General features: G+C 37.5%; 1 protein-coding gene across 6 annotated transcripts in view; it reads right to left on the minus strand.

Moving 5' to 3' along the window:
* The window catches only part of SCAPER (S-phase cyclin A associated protein in the ER), a 164,389-nt gene that overhangs the window by 73,147 nt on the left and 65,547 nt on the right, over positions 1–25,695 (minus strand). For all 6 annotated transcript variants that reach the window (XR_012588928.1, XM_074599600.1, XM_074599598.1 and 3 more), the window contains 3 exons: positions 17,016–17,152; positions 11,911–11,976; positions 2,448–2,574 (listed from right to left, as the gene is read on the minus strand). Coding sequence is in view for 5 of the 6 variants with exons in the window: in XM_074599600.1 (XP_074455701.1) it covers positions 2,448–2,574; positions 11,911–11,976; positions 17,016–17,152 (330 nt within the window). In the remaining variant the exon portion in view is untranslated. The remainder of the gene's footprint in view (positions 1–2,447; positions 2,575–11,910; positions 11,977–17,015; positions 17,153–25,695) is intronic.

The following is a 25,695-nucleotide window of genomic DNA, read 5'->3' on the forward strand; positions in this document are numbered from 1 at the left end:
AATCTGCTTACTTCAGCAGAGCAGGAAGGCAGGCAAAACAAAATCAACTTTACCACAATAGTCATGCAGGCTTGCCTCATCCTAGAACGTTCTCATGTTATAAAAGAAGTTGAGAAGTGAGAAAAAGCAGTATTCATTACTATGAAACACAACAGATGAAGACTAAATGCCAAAAGGAATTTTTAGTCTGATTCGATTCTACCTGAAGGCAAAACCCAGTCAGACAGGGCTGTCAATCTCTTGTGTGTGGCTTTTTTGTGATTCAAGTTTGCACAAAGAATACATTCCCACTCTTTAATGCTGTTTTAGTAGTCATGGAATTTCTAATGAGCTGAGTAACTCTTCCTTCTGTTGAGAAATTTAATGGTATTTATTCTTCTTATTTACCAACAGGAGCTCAGCATTTTATTTCATGGTTTGTAAAACAAATCTTTATTTCCCTGGTGAGACTGTACAAATACATTTTTCAGTCAGTGTAAACTACTAACAAAAGAAAACCCCAATGTTTCACAGAATGACTGAAAAGAGGTATTTTTGGATCAATTTTGTTTAATAATACTTTTGCAAAACTTCTTCTGAGCCTGAAGAATTTCTACTAAGTGGCAAGGATCTATTGTAGTGAACTCTGTCCTCCCTCAGGGCAATTCTTTATTCAACCCAGGCCATTAGCAAGGGTAAATCAATGTTATCAGCTCACACACACTGACAGCTTGTGTGGTTCCCACTCTCTCATTCCTCCCCCCACATTATGGTATATTTTTATGCTCTCCAGGGAAATTCAATTAACAGTGTCAGTCTCCTCCTCTCAGTCGCTGACTGACACCATCAAGATTCTTTTCACCGCCCATTGACATGTAAGATGTGTCTGCTGATTTCTTGACTTGCAAGTTAACAAGAGAATTACTATCCACTTCTATAAATGACTATGTACGATCTGCGTCGTAAACACAGCGACAGCTACTGAAATCAATCTTTCTTGACCTTATTGATTAGGACACTCAGATATAATAACAGTTCTTCAGTGGCAGAGTAATGTTTTGGGGGTAAAAACCCAAATCAACAATGCATGCCTATTAATACTATCAAATTGATCTTTTACTTCTCCACTGCAGACTCAACAAGCAGTAAAACGTTACCAACTATTAGTAAAACGTTATCAACAATTAACGATTAACATTTAGCTGCAATTCATGTCTTATTTAAAAGAACCTCAGAAAACATCTACTGATGAGAGGCTGGATACAACATCACTTCCCAATAACAGTTTCCAATAATTATTTACCTACCTTTCAAAAACAATACATGTTTTTATAGTCTTCATGCAACGTGATTTCTAGATTTTGAAATAAATAATTATTGACAAATTAATTTCTTAACACAAACACTGCAAAATTTGAAAATGTCACAAGTCTTTCAAAAACGCTATTAAACTTGCTCAGCAGCTCAAAGCAACTGACAGAACACATGGCAAGAACCCTATGCATCCCGGGCAGCATTCAGTATTGACTAAGCTGTGAAAAGCATCAAGTAGAGCTCTCATCTTCGCAGACACTAACTCTGAACAACGATGCAACCCCTCCTCAGATTTCATTAATTTGACTCCTCTCAGAAATAATTTTCATGGTTTCTTGATTACAGATACGAAAGAGAAGTATTTTCTAACGGTTAGAGAGAAAACAGAACATAACGTTCCAGCTGAAAACTCAAACACTGTGGTCCTAATGGAGCAAAAATATGCATACCAAGACACAAAGCACTGTGGCAGCACACTGACCATGATAAAACAGTTAAAAAGATGTAAATGCTATGCTATCAATTAAAAAAATCCAACATTTACCATAAATCAAAACATGCTCCACAAACATAGCACTTCAAAAAAATTCAAAACATAGAAATATGCCATGTAAATACGCACACCATACCTTCATCCCCTATCAAAGACCTACCCCCAAAAAAATAGGTTTTGTTGTACTCCAACAGATTTGTGCTCCTTCAAAAGTCGGCCGTAGCACCACAATCTGGTGGCTGTGATAGCAAAGGTGGCTCCAGTTCTTTAGTCTGTTCTCTGCTAATTGTTTTGACTCCTTATTGGAAAAGCTGTTTGTAGGTACACACTATAAACTAGATGACTGAAATGACCCAGGTTAAAAACAATCCTAATGAAGAATCCAGTGGAAGTACAGCTTGTCTTTATCCAGATGATCTAGCATCAGTCAAGCACGTTTTCAGCATTTCTGAAAAACTGCCTATAGAAAATCTGATGTCTAAACAAAAGCATTCACTGCTGCAACCACCACAGAAAAGAGTAAGAGGAGACGCTGCGTGTTACACAAAGGTCACGCATTCATCAGTACACATTTAAAACATTCCCAAATCCAAACTGATGATATTTGAGGGCAACACAGTTTACAGGTTAATCATAAGTTATACCATAACAGTCACAATACCTCTTTTTCCAGAATACGCGAGATCTCTCCTAAAGTTCTGTCCAGACCAGAAACTTTGTTGCTCCCCACCGAACAGCCATCCTGCATTTGGAGGTGCTTTAAGAGGTCTTTTGCTAATCGCTGTAACCTTCAACATTAAACAGAAAACAAAGAGCTATTAAAGCAAAAATCCTCCTGATCATGTAAACTTTCCTCTATGTAATGAAACTCTGCTAACTGAATCTCAGTAAAGCAGTCATCAAAATCTGTGTAAAAGTATTATCATCTATACTGAACAGCATGTAAACTATGCAATACAGCAAGGAGGTACAGTCAGCTTACAGCATCTATGACATTTCACTATCCCCTTTTTCAGGGAAATGACACAGAAATAATGTAAACAGTACAGCCATAAAGGTGCTTCTGTATTAACTACGTGTTTTTTTCTGTTGTTGTTAAATAGCATTAACTTCCCTGTGCTTCCTCCACAGTTTATCCTGCTAGTTTCTGCCATCCTCAATTTCAACATGTTTTCATCCTCCTTTTCTTCCATCATTCAATCCTTTCCGCCCACTTAGCTGAGTAGCTCACTCTTGAGATGAGTAAGGGAAACAGAACAGCAGACGACTTGGCTAATTTCTTATAGGCATCATAAAAGAAATGGCTCTTTAGGGTTATTTGAATAAGTGAAAAGTAGTGACTTTGCAGACTACCTCAGAAAGGGCATTTTATTAATGAGGGTCAGTAATGAAGCCAAAATGCAGAGGTGGGAGAGATGCAGACACACGTGGGTTAGGACTCATTTTAGTTTTACACATCTACATCTGGGCTATTCACCTATGCTCTCTGCTAGGCAGTGCGGAGAAATATGCAGTTCCAAGGCACCACTCATCTCATCCTAAGGTCTAAAATAATACAGTCAAAACATACTTGTAATGTATCCTTCTTTGCTCTGAATGCGAAGTTAAGAACTAGCTCAGATGTAGACTTTTACATCTGTAGAGGCCTTAAGGCAGATGATGGCAGGGGGGCTGCAACAAGATGATCTTTATGGTCCCTTCCAACCCAAACCATTCTATGATTCTATGATACAAATGCTAAATAGAGTCCCTTAATGGGAGGCCGAGAGAAGCAGGGAAGAAGTATCACCCAGTACTTGCCACGTGTTCATCTAATGTTGCCTCAATATCTGCGACTGGCTGCTCTTACTGACAGGCTCTGTGTTTGGTTCACCTTTGGTTTGAGCTATCGAGCAATTTGTACTGAAAGCGGGACGAAGCTGGTAACTGAACAGAATGAGTGGGAGAAATACTGTTGTGACTAGAAGCAAACATAGCTCTATAGGAAGAAAAAGACAGGGGAAGAGTATCAATGCTTATCACAAAATGGGAGATCATCAGTGTAAAAGGGCCTAAAAGCATTCACAAGGTGACCAGAGAGTGACGGTAAAGAGAAAATTACATTATCTAGTCTCTGAGAGGCATGAAAGGAGACAGAATGGCTGGGGAGTGTACCACAATAGTGACATATGTAAAAAAAAAAAAAAAAATTCAAAATATTCATTTGGGGCAAGAATAGAGTTTCCACTTAATCAATAGGAAACAGGTACTCTGTACCTTTTCTTTGAAAAAAACCCCCAACCCCGAACTTCGTTAAAAGGTTTCAAGAGACTCTAAAAATACATATATGTTTTTAAAGTACAAATAAAAAAGACTTGCAGATTTTGTGTCTTAGACTTCTTATCATCTGGTCAGCTGAATCCACTAATATTCAGCCAGGATTTTTCTATGACAAGAAAAATAAAGGGAGATTACATCCTGATGAGATTTTCTGCACTGCTATTTCCTCTGTGGAAAATGAGGTTGGAGGAAACCTCTGTCTAACTCAGTCAGCCACGAGCTAAAATGGGAAAGAAAATTAAAAGCCAAAACCCAAATAACTGCAGAACTGGGACAGTAAATCAGATGACCACTAACTCTGGCGAGCGTAAGGAGTGGATTGCAGCACCAAGGAAAAGTCACATTGCTGCAGTCCAAGAAGACGATCTAGAAGCAGAATACTCCAGGTATTCTCACAGAATGTGATTTAGAATGGCTATTGCCTTGGCAATATCCTAAGGCATTAAGCAAAAATAAAGACTTTCTCTCTTTGAAACATCTACAAATTCCATAATTAAAGCATATATAAAGCACTGAAAAAACACACCGTGCTATATTGTAACTTCATCTGAGAGAAGACAGCGAGACGGGTTTTCATTTGCTTCATTTAACAACAGAGGAATGGAATTCAACCAGGATTAACCACAGAGGCTAAAGAAAGGGATTTTCCTAATCTACAGAAGGCATCAGCGTACAAAATGTGTAAGGTTTATCAAAACACTACTCAAAAGGACTCAGATAGAAAATAATCATATTACATTGTTACTTCTGTTGACAAATTCCCTTTCTTTCTCTTCAGTCTATAAAGATGCTACGTAAGTTAAACGTCATCTTCGGTTTCTGTCCTCAGGTAAAAAAAACAACAACAACCACCACCAAAAAAAAACCAAAAAAAAAGCTGTACAACACATTAACTCTCAAGGGAAAGCTTCCACCTTTCCATTTTTTCTAAAATTCTTTCTGGACAATTTTACCAAAATTCAAACATTCAAAGCATGTGTTCAACATCATACGGTAAGAAACATGCAGAATAAATTTTCAGTTCTACTGCATTAAAGAATTACCGCTCATGTCCTTATATCCTACTGTATGTTGGTCATCTGCCAAAAAAAGGTAACGTATGCTATGTGAGCACAAGAGAAATAAAAACTCTCTCCTCCCACTGAGTTAACCTTGGAAAAGTAGTTTAATTTAACATTCTTTATACTGACTTCTTGGCAGTGTCAGAGAAAGAATAATTTTAGGACTGTTTCAAAGGACTAGGAATCTATGCAAGATGACTTGTGCTTGGATATAGAATTTATCACTGCTACGAATGGATTTAGAAAGAGGGAACTCTTTGTACATATGATACTCCTTGTACACTCCTTGTGTGCACTGCAGGTTAATAGAGGATGGTATCAACACCTGATCCAGTGACTATGTGGAAATACTGTTGAGCCCAAATCCAAGTATTTCATGACAATTATTTAATCTTCATTTTGTCCCCCAATTTGCTTTCCTCCAGTGCTTACTGTGCTGTACAGGAAATGATAAATAACTGAAAATTTACTGGGCTAAATAAAAGAGAAAGTTAAAGTTAACGTATTTCTATCTAAAATTATTTACACCTCACCAATTAAGATTTTAGTATTGCCCACAAACAGATAATTCAGAATGCATAAGAAATATCATAAGGACAGAAGGCACTGATTGGTCTTGGAACATTACCATAACGTAAACTTTAATAAAAAATACAAAATGTGTTATCTGTTCTTTTTGCACTGCAAATGGATAAATGAGGGATATTCATATTGGAGGTCTATATAGCAAATATAGAAATAAAATTACATCTAAGTATTGTGTGAATTAAGCGTTTCTTTTTAGTGTGGGCTAAATATTTTTAGCAAGTTTAACACATTTTATAAGCTAAAGGAAAAGGACCTCTGTATTTATAGGCCACATTTCATCTGTAGAAATACATCAATGTATTTCAGCACTTCCACATTTAAATCCATGATTTCTTGGCCGTACACTGAATGCATGCAAGGAAGGATTAGTAGGACTGGGCAGAGGGCTGGATTCTGTGCAGTTCCTGTATGGAAGGAGCAGTTGCTCCTCCTGTAGGTTCCTGCTGTGGGTGGCCAGCCGCCAGCCGGACACACAGCCCCGATTCTTTCTGATGCAGCCTGTGCCTGGAGAGAACTGAGACAGTCTGTGGCAGTTCCTGCCCAGCCCAAAACAGGGAGTTACGCTGGATCCTCCCAAAGCAACGTGCAGCCCCTGCACTATTCTGTGCTGCCTGCAGTTTGGCCCCCTGCAGTAAAATTAATATACGTGCTGGCACACGTGGCATACTCCCACCGCTCTAGGTGCACAACGGAAAACATCACTCTACATCTCGAATTAGTCCCAAACACTGCTAGACATGAAACACCTATATCTACAGCTTCACACACCTTCTTTACTTTCTGAAATGGAGGCTATCTGAAAAATGATGAAAATCCCTACAAAAATTATTTTCTTATTTGAATTCCTACAAGAATACTCTTGCAATTCTCTGAAGATGAAATCTACCATCCACTCAATCATAAAGCAGGTATTAATCTTTTTTTTAAGTTTAATTGAATTTTATTTTATTTTATTTACAGTTCAGCTCTTCTATAGTTCATAGAGCTGTTTGGTAACTAAATTTTGCACAAATACTTCCAGCTTCAGAGATTGTCTGATTTTTTTCCAGTAATCGGTATTTTGGTATAATATCTTTTAACTGGCCTAACCGGACCCTAGTCTACTACACCAAGAAAACTACACGGTAAGTTTATCTTGTGAATGCACTGATGTATCATACAGGAAATAAGAAAAAACTGTATCGTTAAAGGTATTTAGCTTGGGGCCTCTGCAAGAACAAACTTCGCACTACAGTCCCATCTTTTCTCCAGCAGACTCTTACAGGAAAAAATTTTTAATTTCCTAACTCTCCTCTTTTTGTGCTGCAGTCCTTTTTCAGGATAATAAGGATAATAGTGGTTCCCATTTCCATACTATCTGAAGCGTCCCTTTCATAGTTTAAAAAAAAAAAAAGGGTAAGTAAACAAAAAATAAGTGAAAAAACCCAATTCCTTCTTGCATGAGGAGAGACTAGCTCAAAGTATTAGACTAAGGGGTTCATTTTGGGTTTGGTTTTTTTTTTTTTTTCTGCAATCCTGCTAACTTCCTTTAGGCATACAGCAATTTTTCATTACCTTCCTTTCCCTGATTGTATTAGAGGATGACAATTACACTTTGCTACCTGCAGATCACTTTAACACTGAAATATATGGCCATTGGAGTAGAAGATAGTAAGTAGATGTAAGTAACACTCATTTTGTGAGTAAGTCTTCCTTCCCTTTGAAAAAATGTGCTCTGATGGACACCCAAGAATGCTGCAAACAGAAAGAGCCATCACTGACACACCTTTTGACAGGCTGACTTAACAGACTGGACACTAAATAATTACATACAGATCAGTTCCCAGAGAATACAAATTAATACTACAAATCCATCAAAAGTCCACCCGCATTTATAAGATGACCTAAGCGCCGTCTGTGACCAAGCAGTTAATGCAGAGCAGAGAGAGGGCAGGGAGCAACAGCCTGGCTGCTCCCAGGTGAGAATGTCCGTAGTTCTCGAAAGTCCCTCTCCTCACATGAAAGAGTTCAGAGAGCAAAATACCTAGCAAATAAGGCAGTATTTGGAATTATCCCCACCCCCTCCAAACACACAGTAAGGAACACAATTTTTTTAATAGATACCAAAAAGAAAAAAATATCTGTTACAGACATCTAGAACTCTTGTTTCTAAAACAGAACTACTCAGAGCTTTTCACAATCGCACTGAGGAAACGGAGTCAGTACCCTGAAACTAAAAAAGGCGTACATACCACGTCTATCAAAGCAAGACAAACCCTGTCTGTTTATTGATATTAGTGTATTACCAATGTCAAGCTTAGAAAGCACTTGGATTAGTGCTTCCTTAGTGCAAAAGGTTTTATAAATCTGCAAACCACGAACTAACAAGAACTACTGAAACAATCTATCAGCTGCAGCAGGAAATCAGTGGTCTCATAATATTAAGGTGGCTTAATCTTAAAGGTGATCTAAAAGGGCTTTTTACCTGCCAAAGACTAATTCTGGGTTCTGTCTTTCTTCTGTAACAACTGACAACATGACTAAGAACTAAAATCAGATAAGCAATTGCATTCCATAAATGGTTTTAGTTGTTTGCAAAGACACAATCAATCTGGGAGGAGAAGAGGGAGTCCAGAAATGTGACATAAGCAAGGAAGCACAAGGGAAAGTTATATTTAATGATTTCATTCTAAAATGCATTTGCTGCTGTTAAGCAAATAAATAAATCTACCGATTGTGTCACATTTTAAATGGAATTGAAAAAAAAAAACTTTTTCATTTTTAAATTCCACAGCCCACTAAGTTAAAAAGTATTTTCTGTTCATTAGCACACTTTCACTCCAATCTGAACACCTCAAACCTTCCTTTGGAATAAACAAAAAGTAAGGCATTTGTTTTGACACAAAGAACACACTTAGCACACACTCAGTTTTTACCCACTTCATTCTGTGACATGACTTTTCTCAATAACTTTGCAGATCTCCTGAGAGCGTGTGTGGGATAGCTGTTAAGACTCCCAGTATTGGCAAGAGTCTGCTCTCTCTCAGCCAGGTACAGTAGCCGTTAATATTAGTTCATAGTACAGTACACTGTGTTCTGGCTAAAAAGGCAACAGTCTATTTTCATAGCTTCTTGATGTAATAATGTTTCAGTGGAGATCTACTACTGTTTGTCTCTTTCAGCTGATTCTTCATCCTACTGCTCCTGGTTAAGTGGGATCCTATGCTTCGTTCTGTTAAAAAGTTGGTTTTCTATTAATTTTTCCTGTATTAAGAATATGTTTTTCCATGTAAACGGATTTGGTCTGGGCTAAAACTCTTGCCTCAAGAAATTTCTTGTTCTCTCATTCTTTCCCTTAAAGGGATAAAACTACCCTTCCCTATCTTTCTCGATTTTTTTAATGTATTGTGTAGAGTAAATGAATTTTAATAGAAATAAACTGGGCTTCTGGTTGACTCATGGACAGTCCTCTATTTCAGTTCATACTTGAGCTCCCGTTGCCATCCCCTCAATATCAAAGAAGCTTGCAAACATTAGAGCCCTGATGGTAGGTAAAAAGTTGTGTCATTTTGGAAATAACCATAACTATGATATCTGAAACTATGTTCTAAAAATTTAGATGTAAGCATCTGCTAGATCACTAGATTTCTACACGACGACTGCAAGAGAAATCTCCCAGAAGATCTGTGATGAAAGTGAGCTACAGTGGCCATCGCACCAGCTCACATCTAAAAGGTTACAGCCCTAATCGAGGCTACAAAGGAGGAAAATAAGAAAGCAGATGGAAGAGAAGATTCTGCTGGAAAGCACACTAGCATTTCATTAAGTAAAGAGAAATTAAAGTGGCAAATTCAGGATCAGTCAGGAGATTACAAAAAAAACAAAATAAAATCATCAATCTGAGTTTCTGTTGCTTTGCAACTGAGACACAACTGACCAAATTACGTCACTGATAATCAGAACGAAACTAAAGTGGAAGCACTACAGCTTATCGTTATTTTCAGAGTCACCCAAAGCCCCCACATTTCTACTTTCTGACAACTAGACCCTAATTTTTTATTTTCTGGTAGCAAAGAAAAGCAAAACACAGGAGCTACAAATCTATAAGTCTTAATCTGCCATGAAACTAATCTTGCAAATTGAAGTGCTGATTATTAAGAAACGAAGCCAACAACAGAACCTTCTTCCCCAATGTGTTTATGCAGGTGTGCCATCTGGTGGAGATGTTTCATTTTCTTATGTCAAACCTCAGTGATGGATTTTTATTATTTCAAAATACATACTGAGATTCAGCAGCAGGCTTTCAAGCTACTGAAAAGACTGTGTGAAAGGTAAAGCATACAGGCTAGCTGTACGTCCAACCAAGGAAGCCTAACAGCAAGGACCCTGAACATCTTAGGATGTTCAGGATTTTTAGGATGAAGGTATTTGAATCCAACTGTTGAGACACCACAGCCTCTTGACTTGTGAGCACAACTGTAAGAAAGGCACGCCATCTGCCCACTCTCCTGTTTAACTATGAACTGTAAATGGATGTCTCGGGAACATTAAGAACAGGACAAGCATATATAATCCTCTTTACTAATCCCTTTCTTGTCGCCATTTTCAGCTTAGGAATTTCTTGGGCTCGATGTAGTTTACTAAAACTGCAGTAATGCAGGTAAACTTTTAGCATCTGCATGATTGTTGTCAATGAGTTCCATACACCTAATTGCACACTGCAGGAAGAATTACCATCTTTGGTTTCTTCTGAACCTGGCTCCATCTTCATTCTGTGCTCCCTCATTCTGGTACCAGGAAGCACGGCACCCAACCAACACCCATGCCATTTTTCCATGCCATTAATAGATCCCTGTAACATATCCCCATTACGACTTCCTCCCATTATCAGATTTTTCTCCAGAACGAGTAGTACTAGTTTACCTAATCTCTAATACAGAAGTCGTATGAGAAATTATTACTGTTTTCCTTTCCTGCCTTCTCTGAACCTGTAACAATTCTAGCATACCCTTTCTGAGATGAAGAACCAGAACTGCACATAGTATTCAAAAGATGCAGATGACACAGGCGTTTGTACAAAATGACATTCTGGTTTTGCTCCTTTCCAAATAATTTTAACAAAGGATTTCCTTTAACTGCTAAGAGTACTGAGCCGATATTTTCTTGGAACTACCCACACTTGGTATGTGAAGATATAATTGAGCTCTGCCTTCACCCTCCATTGTGTAGCACTTAATATACACTGGATTTCACCTGTTGCTTTACCGCTGAGTCACTCGCTCTCTTCAAAACCATCATTCAGTATCAGTTTTTGTCCCTACTATCCTGAATATCTTTGCATCATCATCAAACTGTGTCACCCCACTGCCTGCCGTCTTTTTCCAAGTCACTTGTGAACATGATGAACATCGTTGGACTGCAGAACTCTACCGGTAACCTCCCAGTTCTGCAAAGACTGATCATACACTCCATTTCTTTTCAGTTTTTTAACTGATTTTCTGATGCTACAGCTATATAGTTTCTTTTAAAAGTTTTGGTGAGAAATCTTGTCAAAAGCTTTTTGTAAATCCAAATATTCTGCATCGTTTGCCAACCCGTTTCAGTGGAATCAGAAAGCAAAAGCTGAGCAATTTTCAGTTTCAAACTAAGAGGAGGAATTTGCCAGTGATACTATGTCGTGTTTTAATATTACCATCCAATGTTTTCATTTGTGCCTTATCTTAGACAATAAAAAGGTCTATTCTTTAAAAAGCTCAATGCCAGATTAAGACATTTATGCATTAAAATATCTGCACTTTTACCCTATGAACCTCTGTTTCTGACAAATGGAGGCCAAACATAAGATTTTCAGTCCCAGAACTCTAGTGCCGAATTTTTACCATCAGTCTTGATGTACAAAGCTTCTTGCTTCCAGGTAAATAAAGGATGAACATTATGTTCAATTTAATATTGCATTTTACATGTTCTAAGATACACAAAGCCTTCAGAAAAAATCGCATTTATAAGGTCTGACCTTTTGTATTAGCAACTGATCCGTAATCGAAGATGGCACTATGCCCCATATTGAATGAGAACCCAACCACACCTGCTCCACCAGAAATTTCAGAAGCACTTCTGCTACAGACAAGGGGAAAAAGAAAGCGTTTATGTCTAAAATACATAAAGTTAAATGCTTACTTGGCTTTAAATGGGGAATCAGAGACAGCATTTTTTCCTTCCATCAAACTCTCATACTCCTTTGCCCTGAAGAAGAAAATATTCATTATTATTGACTGTTGCCTAAAGTGTACAAATGTAAGATCAGCAAGATAATTCTAAACCTTTGGGTTTTTTTCTATTTCATAGCAATGCACAGCATTTCCGTCTGTTCTTGCCTGTCACAATCCATACTGATGCTTAACTATTAGCCATTAACAATTTACTATTAATATCACTACTTTAGAATAACTTTAATACACCATTTGTGCACTGATGTTGACTTTCCAAATGGTAAAAACTGGTACAAGTGATATATAGAATTGCAGTAACCTACAGCTTATTATAAAATTATCATATTTGTCAGAGGAAAATATTAGTAATTTAGTGCAGATCAGAAGATCACTACATCACAGAGATTATAATTAACATATAAATAATTTGTTATACTTACAGGTTCAGGAGTATTTTTTATGTAATGAATGACTATGGTATGAGGTTCAACAAGGCCAAGTGCCGGGTCCTGCACTTGGGTCACAACAACCCCATGCAGCGCTACAGGATTGGGGCAGAGTGGCTTGAAAGCAGCTCGACAGAAAAGGACTTGGGAGTGTTGGTTGACAGCCGGCTGAATATGAGCCAGCAGTGTGCCCAGGTGGCCAAGAAGGCCAACAGCATCCTAGCCTGTATCAGGAATAGTGTGGTGAGCCGGACTAGGGAAGTGATCATCCCCCTGTACTCGGCACTGGTGAGGCCCCACCTCGAGTACTGCGTTCAGTTTTGGGCCCCTCGCTACAAGAGGGACATTGAGGTGTTGGAGCGTGTCCAGAGAAGGGCTACAAAGCTGGTGAGGGGCCTGGAGGACAAACCTTATGAAGAACGACTGAGGGAGCTGGGGTTGTTTAGCCTGGAGAAGAGGAGGCTGAGGGGAGACCTTATCACCCTCTACAACTACCTGAAAGGAGGTTGTAAAGAGATGGGGGCTGACCTCTTCTCCCTGGTGACAAGTGATAGGACGAGGGGAAACGGGTTCAAGTTACGTCAGGGGAGGTTTAGATTAGATATTAGGAGACATTTTTTCACTGAAAGGGTTATTAAACATTGGAATAGGTTGCCCAGGGAGGTGGTGGATTCACCATCTCTGGAGGTGTTTAAAAAAAGGGTAGATGGGGCACTGAGGGACATGGTTTAGAAGTGGCTCTTGTCAGGGTAGGCTAAAGGTTGGACTCGATGATCTTAAAGGTCCCTTCCAACCTCAACAATTCTATGATTCTATGATTCTATTATAATGAACCTTGTTAGGCACAGAACATAGTAGTAAATACTTACACCAGTGAGTGTTTTACTGCTGGAAACAGAAACACAAACCTCTTTAGTCCCTTGAAAGTATTATTTACGCTGGCCATATGCCAAAAAGCAGAAAGAGGAAGACAGGACTTTTTTTTCCTACTGCTTGTTTTGACTCCAGCCAGCCTGTGCCAAAAGGTGAAAGTCATCACCAGCTCATCAACCAAACCAGGATGCGCAGTCGTAATCCTGTAATAATCTTTTATAACGACATACACACACAAAGTAAAACTAATCCAGACACTACAGTGATACAGAAAAACTCAATTCTCAGAAAGACTTCTGCAATGAAGAAACATCCAGCAGGCAGTTTTACAGCATTTAGCTGTTAAAAATAGCTAACTTGATCCATTAAAATTGCGCTTTCGATTTTTATTCTGAAATGAAGACTTCAGAAATGCAAGACGGATCTCTAGGGAGTTCAGGAAGATCCACTGTTCAAGCCTCTTGAGGTTGTGTTCTCAGATGAACAAGGGACAACATCATTCACGGCTTGGAAAATTCTTCAAAAAACCTGTACACGCACCTGAAAAAACTTAACTGGCACGCTGGACTAAATCTGCCATCAGGTATGTGATCTGTCTCTCTCTACTAAGAGCATCCATAACAAGCCCCAGAGGAAAGTGCCAAAACCCCCTTAGGACAGCAGTAGGAAAAAAAAATGCCTCAGGGCAACTTCCACTCATAAAAATGGTGTTTCCTATTAATTTTAAGGGTATTCTGAATATTAGCTGCGGTCAGTTGACATTCTTGCCAACTTTACAAATGTCCAATTGGGTTTTTTTCAAATTTAAGATTTTGACAATGGCTTCCAATGGGAAATATGGTTCATTGCTGCACTGCAAAAAATATTATTTAATTCCTGTTATTTCTCTCGGATACATACACTAAATGTTTCTTTATATTTTCTGTTCAATCAAGTGGATCAAGGTTTGCAAAGCTACTCAAATTTTCCCTTGGCTTGTTTAACCTATACAACTTACGCTACACACAAACATTGTTACATTAGCAGTAGCTCTGATTTGTGGATCATTAATAAAGCTATTAATCACAAATGAATTTAGTATTAAACATGAAGGTGAGATTTCTTTATTAACCTCTTGCCTTCTCTCCTGCCTCTCAGCCAGAAACAACACATTTCAGCTTCGAGTTTTGTACAGACAAGTCAGTCAAACATGAATAATCACCTAAAAATATCTGTTATTAAATGAAGATGACTGGAGTGCTTTAACCCCATGGCAAAGCGTACCTCAGCTGTACGTACTTCCCAGCTGCAAACTACACCTCCTACTGCTGGAGCTTTCATCAAGCCTCCTTTTGCCATGCGGGTACCCAAGTATTCTGCTCACAGCACATACGCATTTAACCTGAGATAATTTACTTAGCTATATATCAGTTGTTGCTATAGCACCAGTTTAATGGCTTAGGGTTATAAATATAATTAATAAGACTAAAAAAAACTTCTCAACATATCTAATAACCCATTGACCACAATTTGTCCCCTCGTTCACCCTTGCCCTTCATTGCTTTGCTATTGTGATAGTGATTTAAGATCTAGGAACTCAGGAGTGCAACAGGAACCTATTTGGATGCAGTTGCTTATTTTTTTCAAGTTTAAAATATCACAGCTTCCTAGAAACTGAAATGAATGTATAATTTCAAGTCTTGAGGAATAAGGGGGTTTGTTATAACTATTTATTTTTCTAGAGAAGAGGAATAGTTGCAAATATGTACTAAAACACGGTTTGCAGATAATCTGCTAACACCTGTGAAACTATGTGAATTATTGACATCAAATGCTCTTCACCTTCAAACCATGCTCAATAGATTAATTATTAAGTACTTTAACTATACATTCCACCTGAGTTTTGACTTGATTTTAAGCGGTAAACTCCCAGCCATCTGGTGGTCTAAGGTACATCAGTACTGTCCAGATTGTTGGGCAAACATAGTAGACGTTACCTAAATTGTTTAATTTCGTATTTCATATTGTAATTCTGAGGTTATTGCTTTAATTGCTTTAGCCACATAACTTAAGATAATCCTCTTTCATTTTCTGAATATGGAAAACCTCCCCACCTTACCAGTAATAAGCTTAAATGCAGGAACATCCAGGCAGTATTTCTCATTACTATGCCCATTACTATTACTCAAGTGTCAATTATAGTAACTGTAGGAGACTGGCAAGACTTGCATGGCTAAAGTTAATTTCCCAAATGGATTTCCCCCCCTCCCATCAATTTTTTGTTTGAAATTCCATGGAACAAGCCTTGCTTCATATTGGTACTCGACATTTTTATTAGCAAATCTTTTGTGTTAACATTAGAGAACTCATGATGAAATCTACAATTTAACTCTCAGTCACCTTCAAGGACAGTAATCCCATTGAAAAGTTTAGTCACCCTTTAAAACTAAAAACAAGCTTAATGAACACGAATTTCATGTCTTGCCAATAGAACTCCTCTTAGGATTTTGAAACTTTCGCTGTATTTTTCAACAGTATATCACCTTTTAAAATGATGCCCCTTTATTACTGTTTAATTATAATTTTTGATGATGAATATGCTGACTCACCCAACAGTCTGACACATAAGAATTCAAAGCGTTCTGAAAAAGTTTTTCAACTGTCAGTGCCAATAAAAAATTATTATTTAAGCTTGCATTCCTAGGTCTGACAAATCTTTGACAAATTCAACAGAAGCAGCTCTTGAGAAAGAATTAAAATTGGATCCAATAACTGCACTAAATCAACAGGTAATGTTAATAACACTGCATCTTGAGCAATCAGAAACCTGGAAGAATATGTTATCCAGTATCAACAGCGTGTTCAAATATGGTATTCAGATAATGGATTAGCTCACCCAAAGATGAAAACAATCAGAAACAGTAATACATTGTAAAAGTATTGTTTTTGAAGACTAATGTGCCATTATTAGCACTGTCATGAGTTAATAAAACATCTCATTTTTACTGCAGCTCTAAAAATCCGTTCAGCTGTTTTTCTCTTATTTGTAGCCCTTCTTGCTTAAAAACAAAGCAGAGAAAATTTGTAACAATGATTCTTACCTTCTGAAAAGTATTTTTAGAGATAAATGCAAAAATACGTTATAATATTCAGTTAAGCATTAACCTCAGCTGGGGACTATTCGGCTATGAAGACTGACACTGCCAGTTCATGATATAATGATGTCCTGCATATCATATTGATTTGCAGACGTCACCTCTTAGACTAATAACAAATTGCAGGTCTGACAACTCACTTTCCATTTTAAGATATTTTTAACTTTTTTTTTTGTTGTGGCAGGCAACAAAAAATGATTAAATTTAGTCATGGGATTTGACACTACAGCAGGCTGACTTCTATTTGTTGATTACTATTGATTTTCTTTGATACTTCATTTAAAAATCAATAGGTCGAAAGAAAAATAGGCATGGTTTACACAAATTTAAACATGCTATTGTATGCTAGAAGAGGCTACAGTTTTGGCAGGGCACTGGCATCCAATTATGAGAAAAGCTCTTAACAGGTGAAACCAAGGGCTCCCAATCGATATTCAGTTTTCTTTCTCAATCAGAGAAAGTGGCCATAAATTAGGCTCATCAGTGTTATTTTCAAGACACTCCCAAAGCAAATAATTTTTAAATCTTTTTTCAGCCTTCCACTGCACTCATACTAAAGGTCAAAAGATAAAGTTTAGACAAAACTTAAAGAAAAAAAATTAAAAAGAAATTTGTACCACCTGGAGTTCATCCGCGCCTTTAGCTTTTTGGCTTTCTTTTTGGTTTTTTGTTTCTCCTCTCCGTCTTTTAAAGGTTCCACAGGAACAGAACTCTCAATCACAATATCCACAATGTACTTTTTTAATGACAGGTGCTCCTGCAGAAAATATGGAAATAATATTTACTCTCACAGAATGCGATGGACATTATAGATTATCTTCCCAGGAAACAACAGCGGTAAATATTTAACAAAAGGTTAAGAAAATGAAGAAAAAATTTAAAATACATTTTGGGAAAGAGATTATTTCACACTGGAAAGAACACATTGTAAGTGTTTTGTAATAAGGGAGAATAATTACTGAGTGAAGTAAAGGAGAATAAATATTGTCCCTCATTTTCAAGAGCTGTTACTTAAGAAGTACGAGCTCCAAGTCGACATCCTCTCTTTTCTCCAAGCTGCCTTTTGCAGCTACATAAAACCAATGCCCTGCCCTACCAACATAACTCATTATATTAAACGAACTAATTCTGGTTTATGACTTCTATTCTTCATGAAAACCTAAACTTAACTTTTGTTAAAATACACTGAAACTATTCACTACTTACAATGTTACAGAACCACAGAACGGTGGGGTTGGAAGGGACCTCTGGAGATCATCTAGTCCAACCCCCTGCCAGAGCAGGGTCACCCAGAGCAGGTTACACACAGGAATGCGTCCAGGTGGGTTTGGAATGTCTCCAGAGACGGAGTCTCCACCACCTCTCTGGGCAGCCTGTGCCAGGGCTCTGACACTGTCACAGGAAAGAAGTTCCTCCTCATGTTTAGGTGGAACTTCCTATGCTCAAGTTTGTGCCTGTTACCTCTTGTCCTGTCACTGGGCACCGCTGAAAAGAGCCTGGCCCCATCCTCCTGACACCCACCCTTTCAGTATTTATAAGCATAGGTAAGATCCCCCCTCAGTCGTCTTTTTTCCAGACTGAAGAGACCCAATTCCCTCAGTCTTTCTTCATAAGAGAGGTGTTCCAGTCCCCTCATCATTTATTGATGAGAGTATTACTTTTCCTCTCACATTAATAAATTTGCATTGAACTAAAATATTGGTAAAATCTCAGTTGCACACAGAAGAAATGCTTTAATTATGAAATAGTACAGTTTTTACATGACGGCATGCAAGAAAAGGGAATGTGATTACACCATGTGATTTTAAATAAATGCTTTGTTTCAAGATTTTTAGAAGACATTACAAAAGATTTCCTGTTTCATCAGAAGTACTTTCAGTGAAAGCATAAAGTACCCCAGTACAGTTCAAGGTCTACATTTAAAATAAATATTTATCATTTAGAGATGAATAACCAACAAAGCTATTCCCCGAAAGCTGTTCGCAATTGTGATTGACCTATGCTATCCATGAATGGACACGTAGGTGCTTGTAACAATTCCAATGACCAGCGGCCTATCCAGAAACTACACATACAAACAATCCCTCCAAAAAACCCCAAACCAACAAACTGCCAAAAAACCCACAGCTGCTGAACCGTTAAGTACCTTACTTTTCCTTAGTTCTCTCAAGTTAGAAATTTACTCGAAGTACTCTATGCAGCAAGTTAGATTTCAACAATCAAGAAGGATTTATACTCGAGTGCCCCTTCTAAACTTACTTTTCAATTTAACTGTGCATTACTGAATTTAACCTCTTCTGAACTATCAACGTACTTCAGACCCTTCCTCGTCAGTGCAAGAAACTTAAACAAATTTAATCAACACAATTTTAAAAGTGACCCACTTAAACCACTACAATGCCCACAATTAGCCTACTTCAGTTGAAAAATATGTGTAACCTGATGTTCTGTGTGATACTGCAGCGTCCTTCTATGCTAATAAAAGACTAACAGACACGTTCCCACTGTTGAAATCTCTCACACAAACACCTCGATGCAACAAGTGGACACTGTATCTCCACACTGCATTATGGCTGCTTGTACAACTACTAATTGTTCATTTTTACAAATAACAACAAACAACTAGTTTAATGAGCATTAATCAGAATGTATTTACCTCATTTTTAATATACTGAGGCTTATATTTGTTTTCTTACAGAATACTGAACACATCATGAAGTGTAGGTCACCACTGCTTATTAGGATAATTTATCCTGGAAAGCGATTAGTGCTACAATCAGATGTGGTTACTCCTTCCTTTTTACTAAGTATCCTTAAAATTCAAAGTAAAAGGCGAAGTGTTCAAAAATTTATAGACAATATTTTCCAGAAAATAACCTATATTTTCTTTCACTTATTCAGGAAAATATTATGCCCATTGAAAACAAAATAAATCTCTGTGAAATTTCCTGGAAAAAGACCGTTTAGTTTCTGTAAAGCACTGCTGCATGATATACCCTAGCAATGTATATTTGGTCAAAATAGTAATTGAAATTTCTATCTTAAATCATATGAATGCAAAACGAATACTGAATTAATATTCGACATATGAAATAAAGCATAATAATCTAAGCAAATTGTAAAAGTACCGCTGACTTTAACTTTGCCACACTGCCTACCCTGGATAACTCCCCAGGACACCTGAGCTTTTTTCCCCTCAATGTATTGGTCCAAGTGGTTCAAACCATGGCTACTGCTGTATCCATACGTAACATAATTCTAACAGCTTTTGTAAGCATTTGCCCCCCCCACACCTTAATAGTATCCATTTAATTTTAGCAAGAAGTGCTTAAAGGAAAATGTTCTTTAGGTATCTTAAAAGGCTGTCCCCTTTGAGCATGACTCAGTAGTACAAGACTAGCAAAATATCCCAGTTTTTGAGGAGCTGGTTCTTAACCAGTCTGTAGTAGCACAGAACACAAACCATTGAAACCCCAGTTCATTTTTGGGGTTACAAAACCCCAGTTCATTTTTGTCTCCTCAGAGAGATGTATCCCTCAACACTCACTGAAAAATAACTTTTCCCTTAAACTTTCTTTTAAAAAACAGAAACTTGGTCATAAGGCTGAAACTTCACAGGAAACTGATGGGTTTGAGTTCTTCAATTTAAGAAAGGACTTCCTCAGAACAGACTATGACACTACTTAACCTGTGACATTTTGGGATTCTCAGTTATTTAAAAAAAAAAATAAATACAATTTTGGTGGGATTTGATATGTACCTCCCTGCTTTCCAAACTGAACTAGCATAGCCTAGCACTGTAATATACCATTAGTGTACCTCATGTCTTATGACTGCCATGAGCACTTGTAATATACCAAACTAACATGGACTATGACTATGGTTCTATGTCTTTGTTTACAGTGAAACTGTTTTTTCTGGTTCAGCAAATCTTCAAACTATTTATCCTTCCAAGTGACAGCAGCACAAAATGAAGGTAACACTGGACTTTGCAATGGACATCACCTTACAAAAGGGGCAGAACTTTTCCATCCAGGTGCCGGCAGCCTCCTGTCCTCCCACCGCGTGACCACAGCTGCACACATGGCAGCAGGCTTCTGCTCGGCAGAAATCAGTGAGACGACGCCTTGTATCCCCTCAGCAGACATTCGTCTCTTTTTCCTAATCCTACCTGTGGTGTAGCAGATGACTCAAAAAGAACTACAGGGTTCAACAAGCACATTCATCTCTTGGCCCATGAGGGCCAAAAGAGGTCATGCTGTCAATAGCACACAGGGTGGTTTCAAACCATTTTGTTCACATGAACTTCGTGAATGACGTTTCTCAGAGTTCTCAGCTTTCACATGTGGCAGTTCGGATTAATATCAGGCTTCATATGCACAGCTCATTAAAGTCAGAGTAGAGTAATAACACCCTGTGTCACAAAAAGAGTCACTTTTTGAAGGTAGAGATCAAAGTGCAGGATTAGCACAGCAGGCAGATCTACACCACTCAGGTGTGAAACTAGTATAACGACGAGCTTGGTATTGAATGACAAGTGACACCCGAAGAGAGCTGCTGCTATATTATGCTTCAGAGCACTGTAAAAATGTTTATTCCCTACTAGTTATCCAAAAAAATAAAGGTTTTTAAATCCACTGAGTCACACTGAAGTACAGTATGTCCAATCCTTTAAATAATTCAATTCCTGAGTAACTTTACTTGCACAACCATTGGTTGGACAGGTTTAACGTACCAACAAAGTAATTGCTGTTAAGTGTATGAAAGTGAGTGAAGCCAGCGCAGTGTTTAGAAAGTAAACTTGTTTCATCTTCGGAATGCTTTTATTTCAGCAATAATGAAAATATTAAATTTCAGGTTTTTTTAATTTTTAATAAAGGTAATGCAGAGTAACCGGGTAACCTAGTCACTTCTTCCCAAAAGCCTTTTACTGTTTTTTATTAGTATTTTTATATAAGCAAACGCTAAATGCAGTAGGAATTACAAAGACTAATTTCCCCTCTCCATAGAGACATTCTGGGGTTTGTTTTTATGACAATGTGAAGGGCCATTACTGATTCTCCGCTATGCTGAGCACATGCTGACTGATAACCACTCAAATCCTCAGATATTAATAAACCATGAGATCTTTGGAGACTTTAGGCCATTATAAACGCAAAGCATTACTAAGTAAAGGCTCTTTTCTAATGAAAGGTTCTGTTATTAAGATCTGTATTCACACCTACCAAAAACTGGAGTTTCAGTTGCTATACTAGCAATCTCAATTTTAGCTGCACAAGTTCTCAAAAGCTTTGTTTTAAAGACTTACATACGACAAAAGACACATATATGACAAAACCAGCAACATTCTAACACAATACTTTTTTTCTCAGGACTAAAATACCACCAGCTGTAATGGTCATTACGCATCAGATTTCTGCCATCATTTTTCATACTTCGTAACTTATCCTTTAGTTGCACAGCTGAGATCAACTATGTGGCAAAATAAGGTATCAACTTTTATGAAGATGGCAGAATCCATGCCAGGGAGCAGTCAGTCTGTACTACACTGATGTACAGCTGCAAAATATGGAAACAAGAACTGACTGCCGATACATTTCTTCAGGATAACCTGTAAATATTCCTCTATATATTCTCAGATGGTGATGGCTCAGTGATGTGTTAGAGTAGAAATGCTCTTGTTATTTCTCTCCAGTGTTATTTACACGCATTCAGCAAAACTAAAGGTTGTTTTTAACAATCGCAAGGTACGCTGGACCTGCTTCTCAGCGGGAGACTGTCTCTTGCTGAAAAAGCTTACGAAACATGAAAGTAACCTGGTAAATACATACAATTTGATACTTAATGGCATTCTGTGTACACACATCTTGTCATTTAAGATCTTTAAAAATCAAGACATATAAACCTCTAATAATTTTTATATAACACTGAAGGTATTTTTAGAACAACTGAAATAAATTTCCTGTACAAGCTTCAGTACTTCATTTACAAGCAAGGTGATACGAACCGACATTAAATGCACGTGTAAAACCACAGCCCCAGCAAAGCAGACAAGATAGAAATTAGATTATTCACAAAAAAGTCTTTGCCTTTCCTCTCTTCTCCCTCCACCCTCAACTGCTCTGCCTTTTATTCACTGAGAATCCTGAAGCTTTCCAAAAGCAACAGATGGGCCTCATCTACAAACTACATGAGGAATCCAGTTGCCAGAACCATTATAGCTAAAACTAATAAGGTCACCCATGAAGTCACATTCTTGCTGGTTACTGCCTAGTCCCATGCAGCTGCCTGAAAAACTACCCAGTTCATTTCCTATCTTGCAGTTGATAATTTTAGATGACTAAGCACTTCTAATAATCAAGTTTTTCTCTACACACTGAATTACACCCCTTTTTCTTATATGACTTATTTCTATTACAAGTACTAGGGCATTACTACCAACATTCTCTGAAACAAAGTAAGTTCTTCAGACTCCAGAACAAACATAATTGGAAAATTTTTCCGTGAAAAGTGTAGCAAATACTACAAAATGCTGAAATGCTATACAGTTGAGTACAGTCCACTTCAGTTTGGATGAGGAAAACCATACCATAAACTGGATTCTGAACCTTGGTAATCTATATAAAATACAACAGCTGGAGAATAAATTTCCTAATTGAAACTCTCTTCATACAATACCCATTCACAAGACCAGTTCTCTTGACTAGCTCTCCCCATCTGATGTCCTGATTACAGCAACAACATCCGTGTATCTGGCCTTGACAGACAAAATCTTGGATATGTAAGTATTTATCAAACCAGAAGACAACCACAAAATTATTTTCCTAGCCAATCTCTTTGAGTATGACACTTTTGGCCCTCTGTATTACATACAAGCTACTATTCATTTCACTACTCAGCAAATATTTATAGTAACACTACTAAATTGTGATGTAAAGTGTGCCAAACAGAATTCTTCCTAACAAAATCTCCTCATTCTAAAACTAGGAGTAAGCATAACCCAAATACTTATTTCCCTTTCCTTTCTTTTAAAGTAAGTGTCGCCTCTTTATGAATTCTGCCCAGGGCAGGACTGCACAGGTAGGACAATATTGCAGTAAAGCATCTGTATTCGCTCAAGCTGAGAAAAAAATCCCAGCCTGGCATTTGTTGCTGCAGGGCAGTCCTAACTTAAGATCCTCTGTTCTCTTGAGCACACGTTGCTCCTTGTTGGCTCCCACGAAGCACAATATCCCTCCGAACACGGGCAGTAACAGCCGGAGAAGGAAGGCTCTGAAAGTCCTCTGCTCTGAAGCCAGCCAGTCGCTGGCAGGAGTGGCCAGGATCATCACCTACTATATCAAGTATTTTCTGCCGCTTTCCATAAGCTCTGGAGCGTCCTGTGCTAGCACAAAGCAGCGCTGGAGGCAAATCCCACTGTCCGGCAACAGGCATGTGAAGGCCAGACCCTTCCAACCTATAGCCCCTTTTATACAATGTGGGACACGGTGCTTAATTAGCTACCTTGCCATTATGCACCAACTAACCAATTCATAGAAGAGGAAAACCCTTCTGGCTATTGGACTTTCCCACAAAAAAATGAGACAAAATGACCTTCTTGGAAGCCGAGAAGTTTATAGAGATTTTTTTTTCTCTATTATTTTTCATTTTCATTCCCTTCCGTATTTCTGGATTCTGGCCAGAACTGAAGCAGAAGTGCCAGAATACCATACGACTGGTTATTCTTATTATTTTTGTATTCTTTCCAACCTTGAATCCTCAAGTTTGGGAAAAAAAAAAAAAAAAAGGCATTCTTATTAGTTTTCTAACCCAATTCTGCAGACCAAGGCAGTCTGAAAAATATCTGACTCTAGCTATTTATCTAAATTCCATCTTCAGAACTTCCCAACACTTGTTTTTACTTGCCCTCTCATATCAGCATTAAAATAATAAACATGAGGATAATTCTAAAGAAATACTTGTAATAGCTTATATCACATAATAACTGCTGTCATTCATTTACCATTTTAATAAAAAAAATTAATAGCAAACTGAGTATTTTATATAAACGTATGGTACATAAAGAATATATTCTAGCAAATCAATAGGTAACTATTCTGAAGCCTACATATATCTTTTGGATTAACATCTTTACCTGTTTCAAAATAAACAATATCCTGTAACTGCAGAAAATAATTTAAAAAATATTTTCAATATTTATTACGAATGTCAGGAATAACGGTTTCTCACTTGTATATAATCACTTAAGGGAGGTATTTGCCAAATTTTAAAGAAGTTTTTAAGGTTCAATACTAAATCATGTTACCACAGGAATATTTGTTCATGATTTTATTACATGTTTCAACAAAACTCCTCAGTATTTTATTTTTTTCCTCACAGTCCAGGACAATATTTAATATGGAAAACAGATGCTGAAGCAGACTGAGTTATATCAAATGTAAAATTCAATTTTCAACATTATAACCAATGACAGCTTGAAACACAAATGGTCATTAATGCTTAACGATAAAGAGATCAGATGTTTGTGGTCAAATACTGGTTTAATACCACAAGTGATGATCCACTCCAAAATATGGAGAAGATTCAAAAAAAAGAAGGTATTTACCTGTTACCATTAGTAGGAGTTATTACAAGTGCTTCATATATGAAAAAACAAGTCATAAAAATAAAGGATATTCAAATATTATTTTCTCAAAATCAAGATTTTAATTAGTCACATTTCTGTGCTAAAACGCAGTTTAGAAGATGAGTGTAAAGCGTTAAAAACCTTTTATTATTCATTCAAAACTGAAGATTGACCTTTCATTGTAAAAGTAGTTTTTCCTTCACTTCTTGAATTTAATTAAGATTAAATTTTTTTAATGAGGGACTAATACTGCTTTTTAGTATGTCCAAACTAAGTACTATTTTTACTGCTATTACTAACTGCACTTTTAGTCACCTTGCTTGTCCGTAAATTCAATGATATGATGGCCTGCCACTAAAATGAATAGCAAATAATATTCTGAAATGGAGGTTTGGATATTTCTTGGGATTTTTAATATCATTCCTTTTCCCACTTGTCACTCCAAAATGTGAGAACAGAAGGCAACATAAAGCTGTTTCTTCCACAAGAATGAGAATTCTGCGTGCTGGACATCGAAAGCATCACTCTGCAGATTAGGGAAGAAAGCTGGAAGGCACTGACATTATCATCTGGCTGCAAGGGCGAGCAAGAGAAAGGGGGAAATGAGAGTGCACTTGGCCACTGCCAGCAGCAGTTTTTCTTACTAGCTGTGAATATTTAAGATATCCAAGCCA

The sequence above is a fragment of the Larus michahellis genome, chromosome 9 (assembly GCF_964199755.1).
Source record: "Larus michahellis chromosome 9, bLarMic1.1, whole genome shotgun sequence".
Taxonomy (NCBI): Eukaryota; Metazoa; Chordata; class Aves; order Charadriiformes; family Laridae; genus Larus; species Larus michahellis.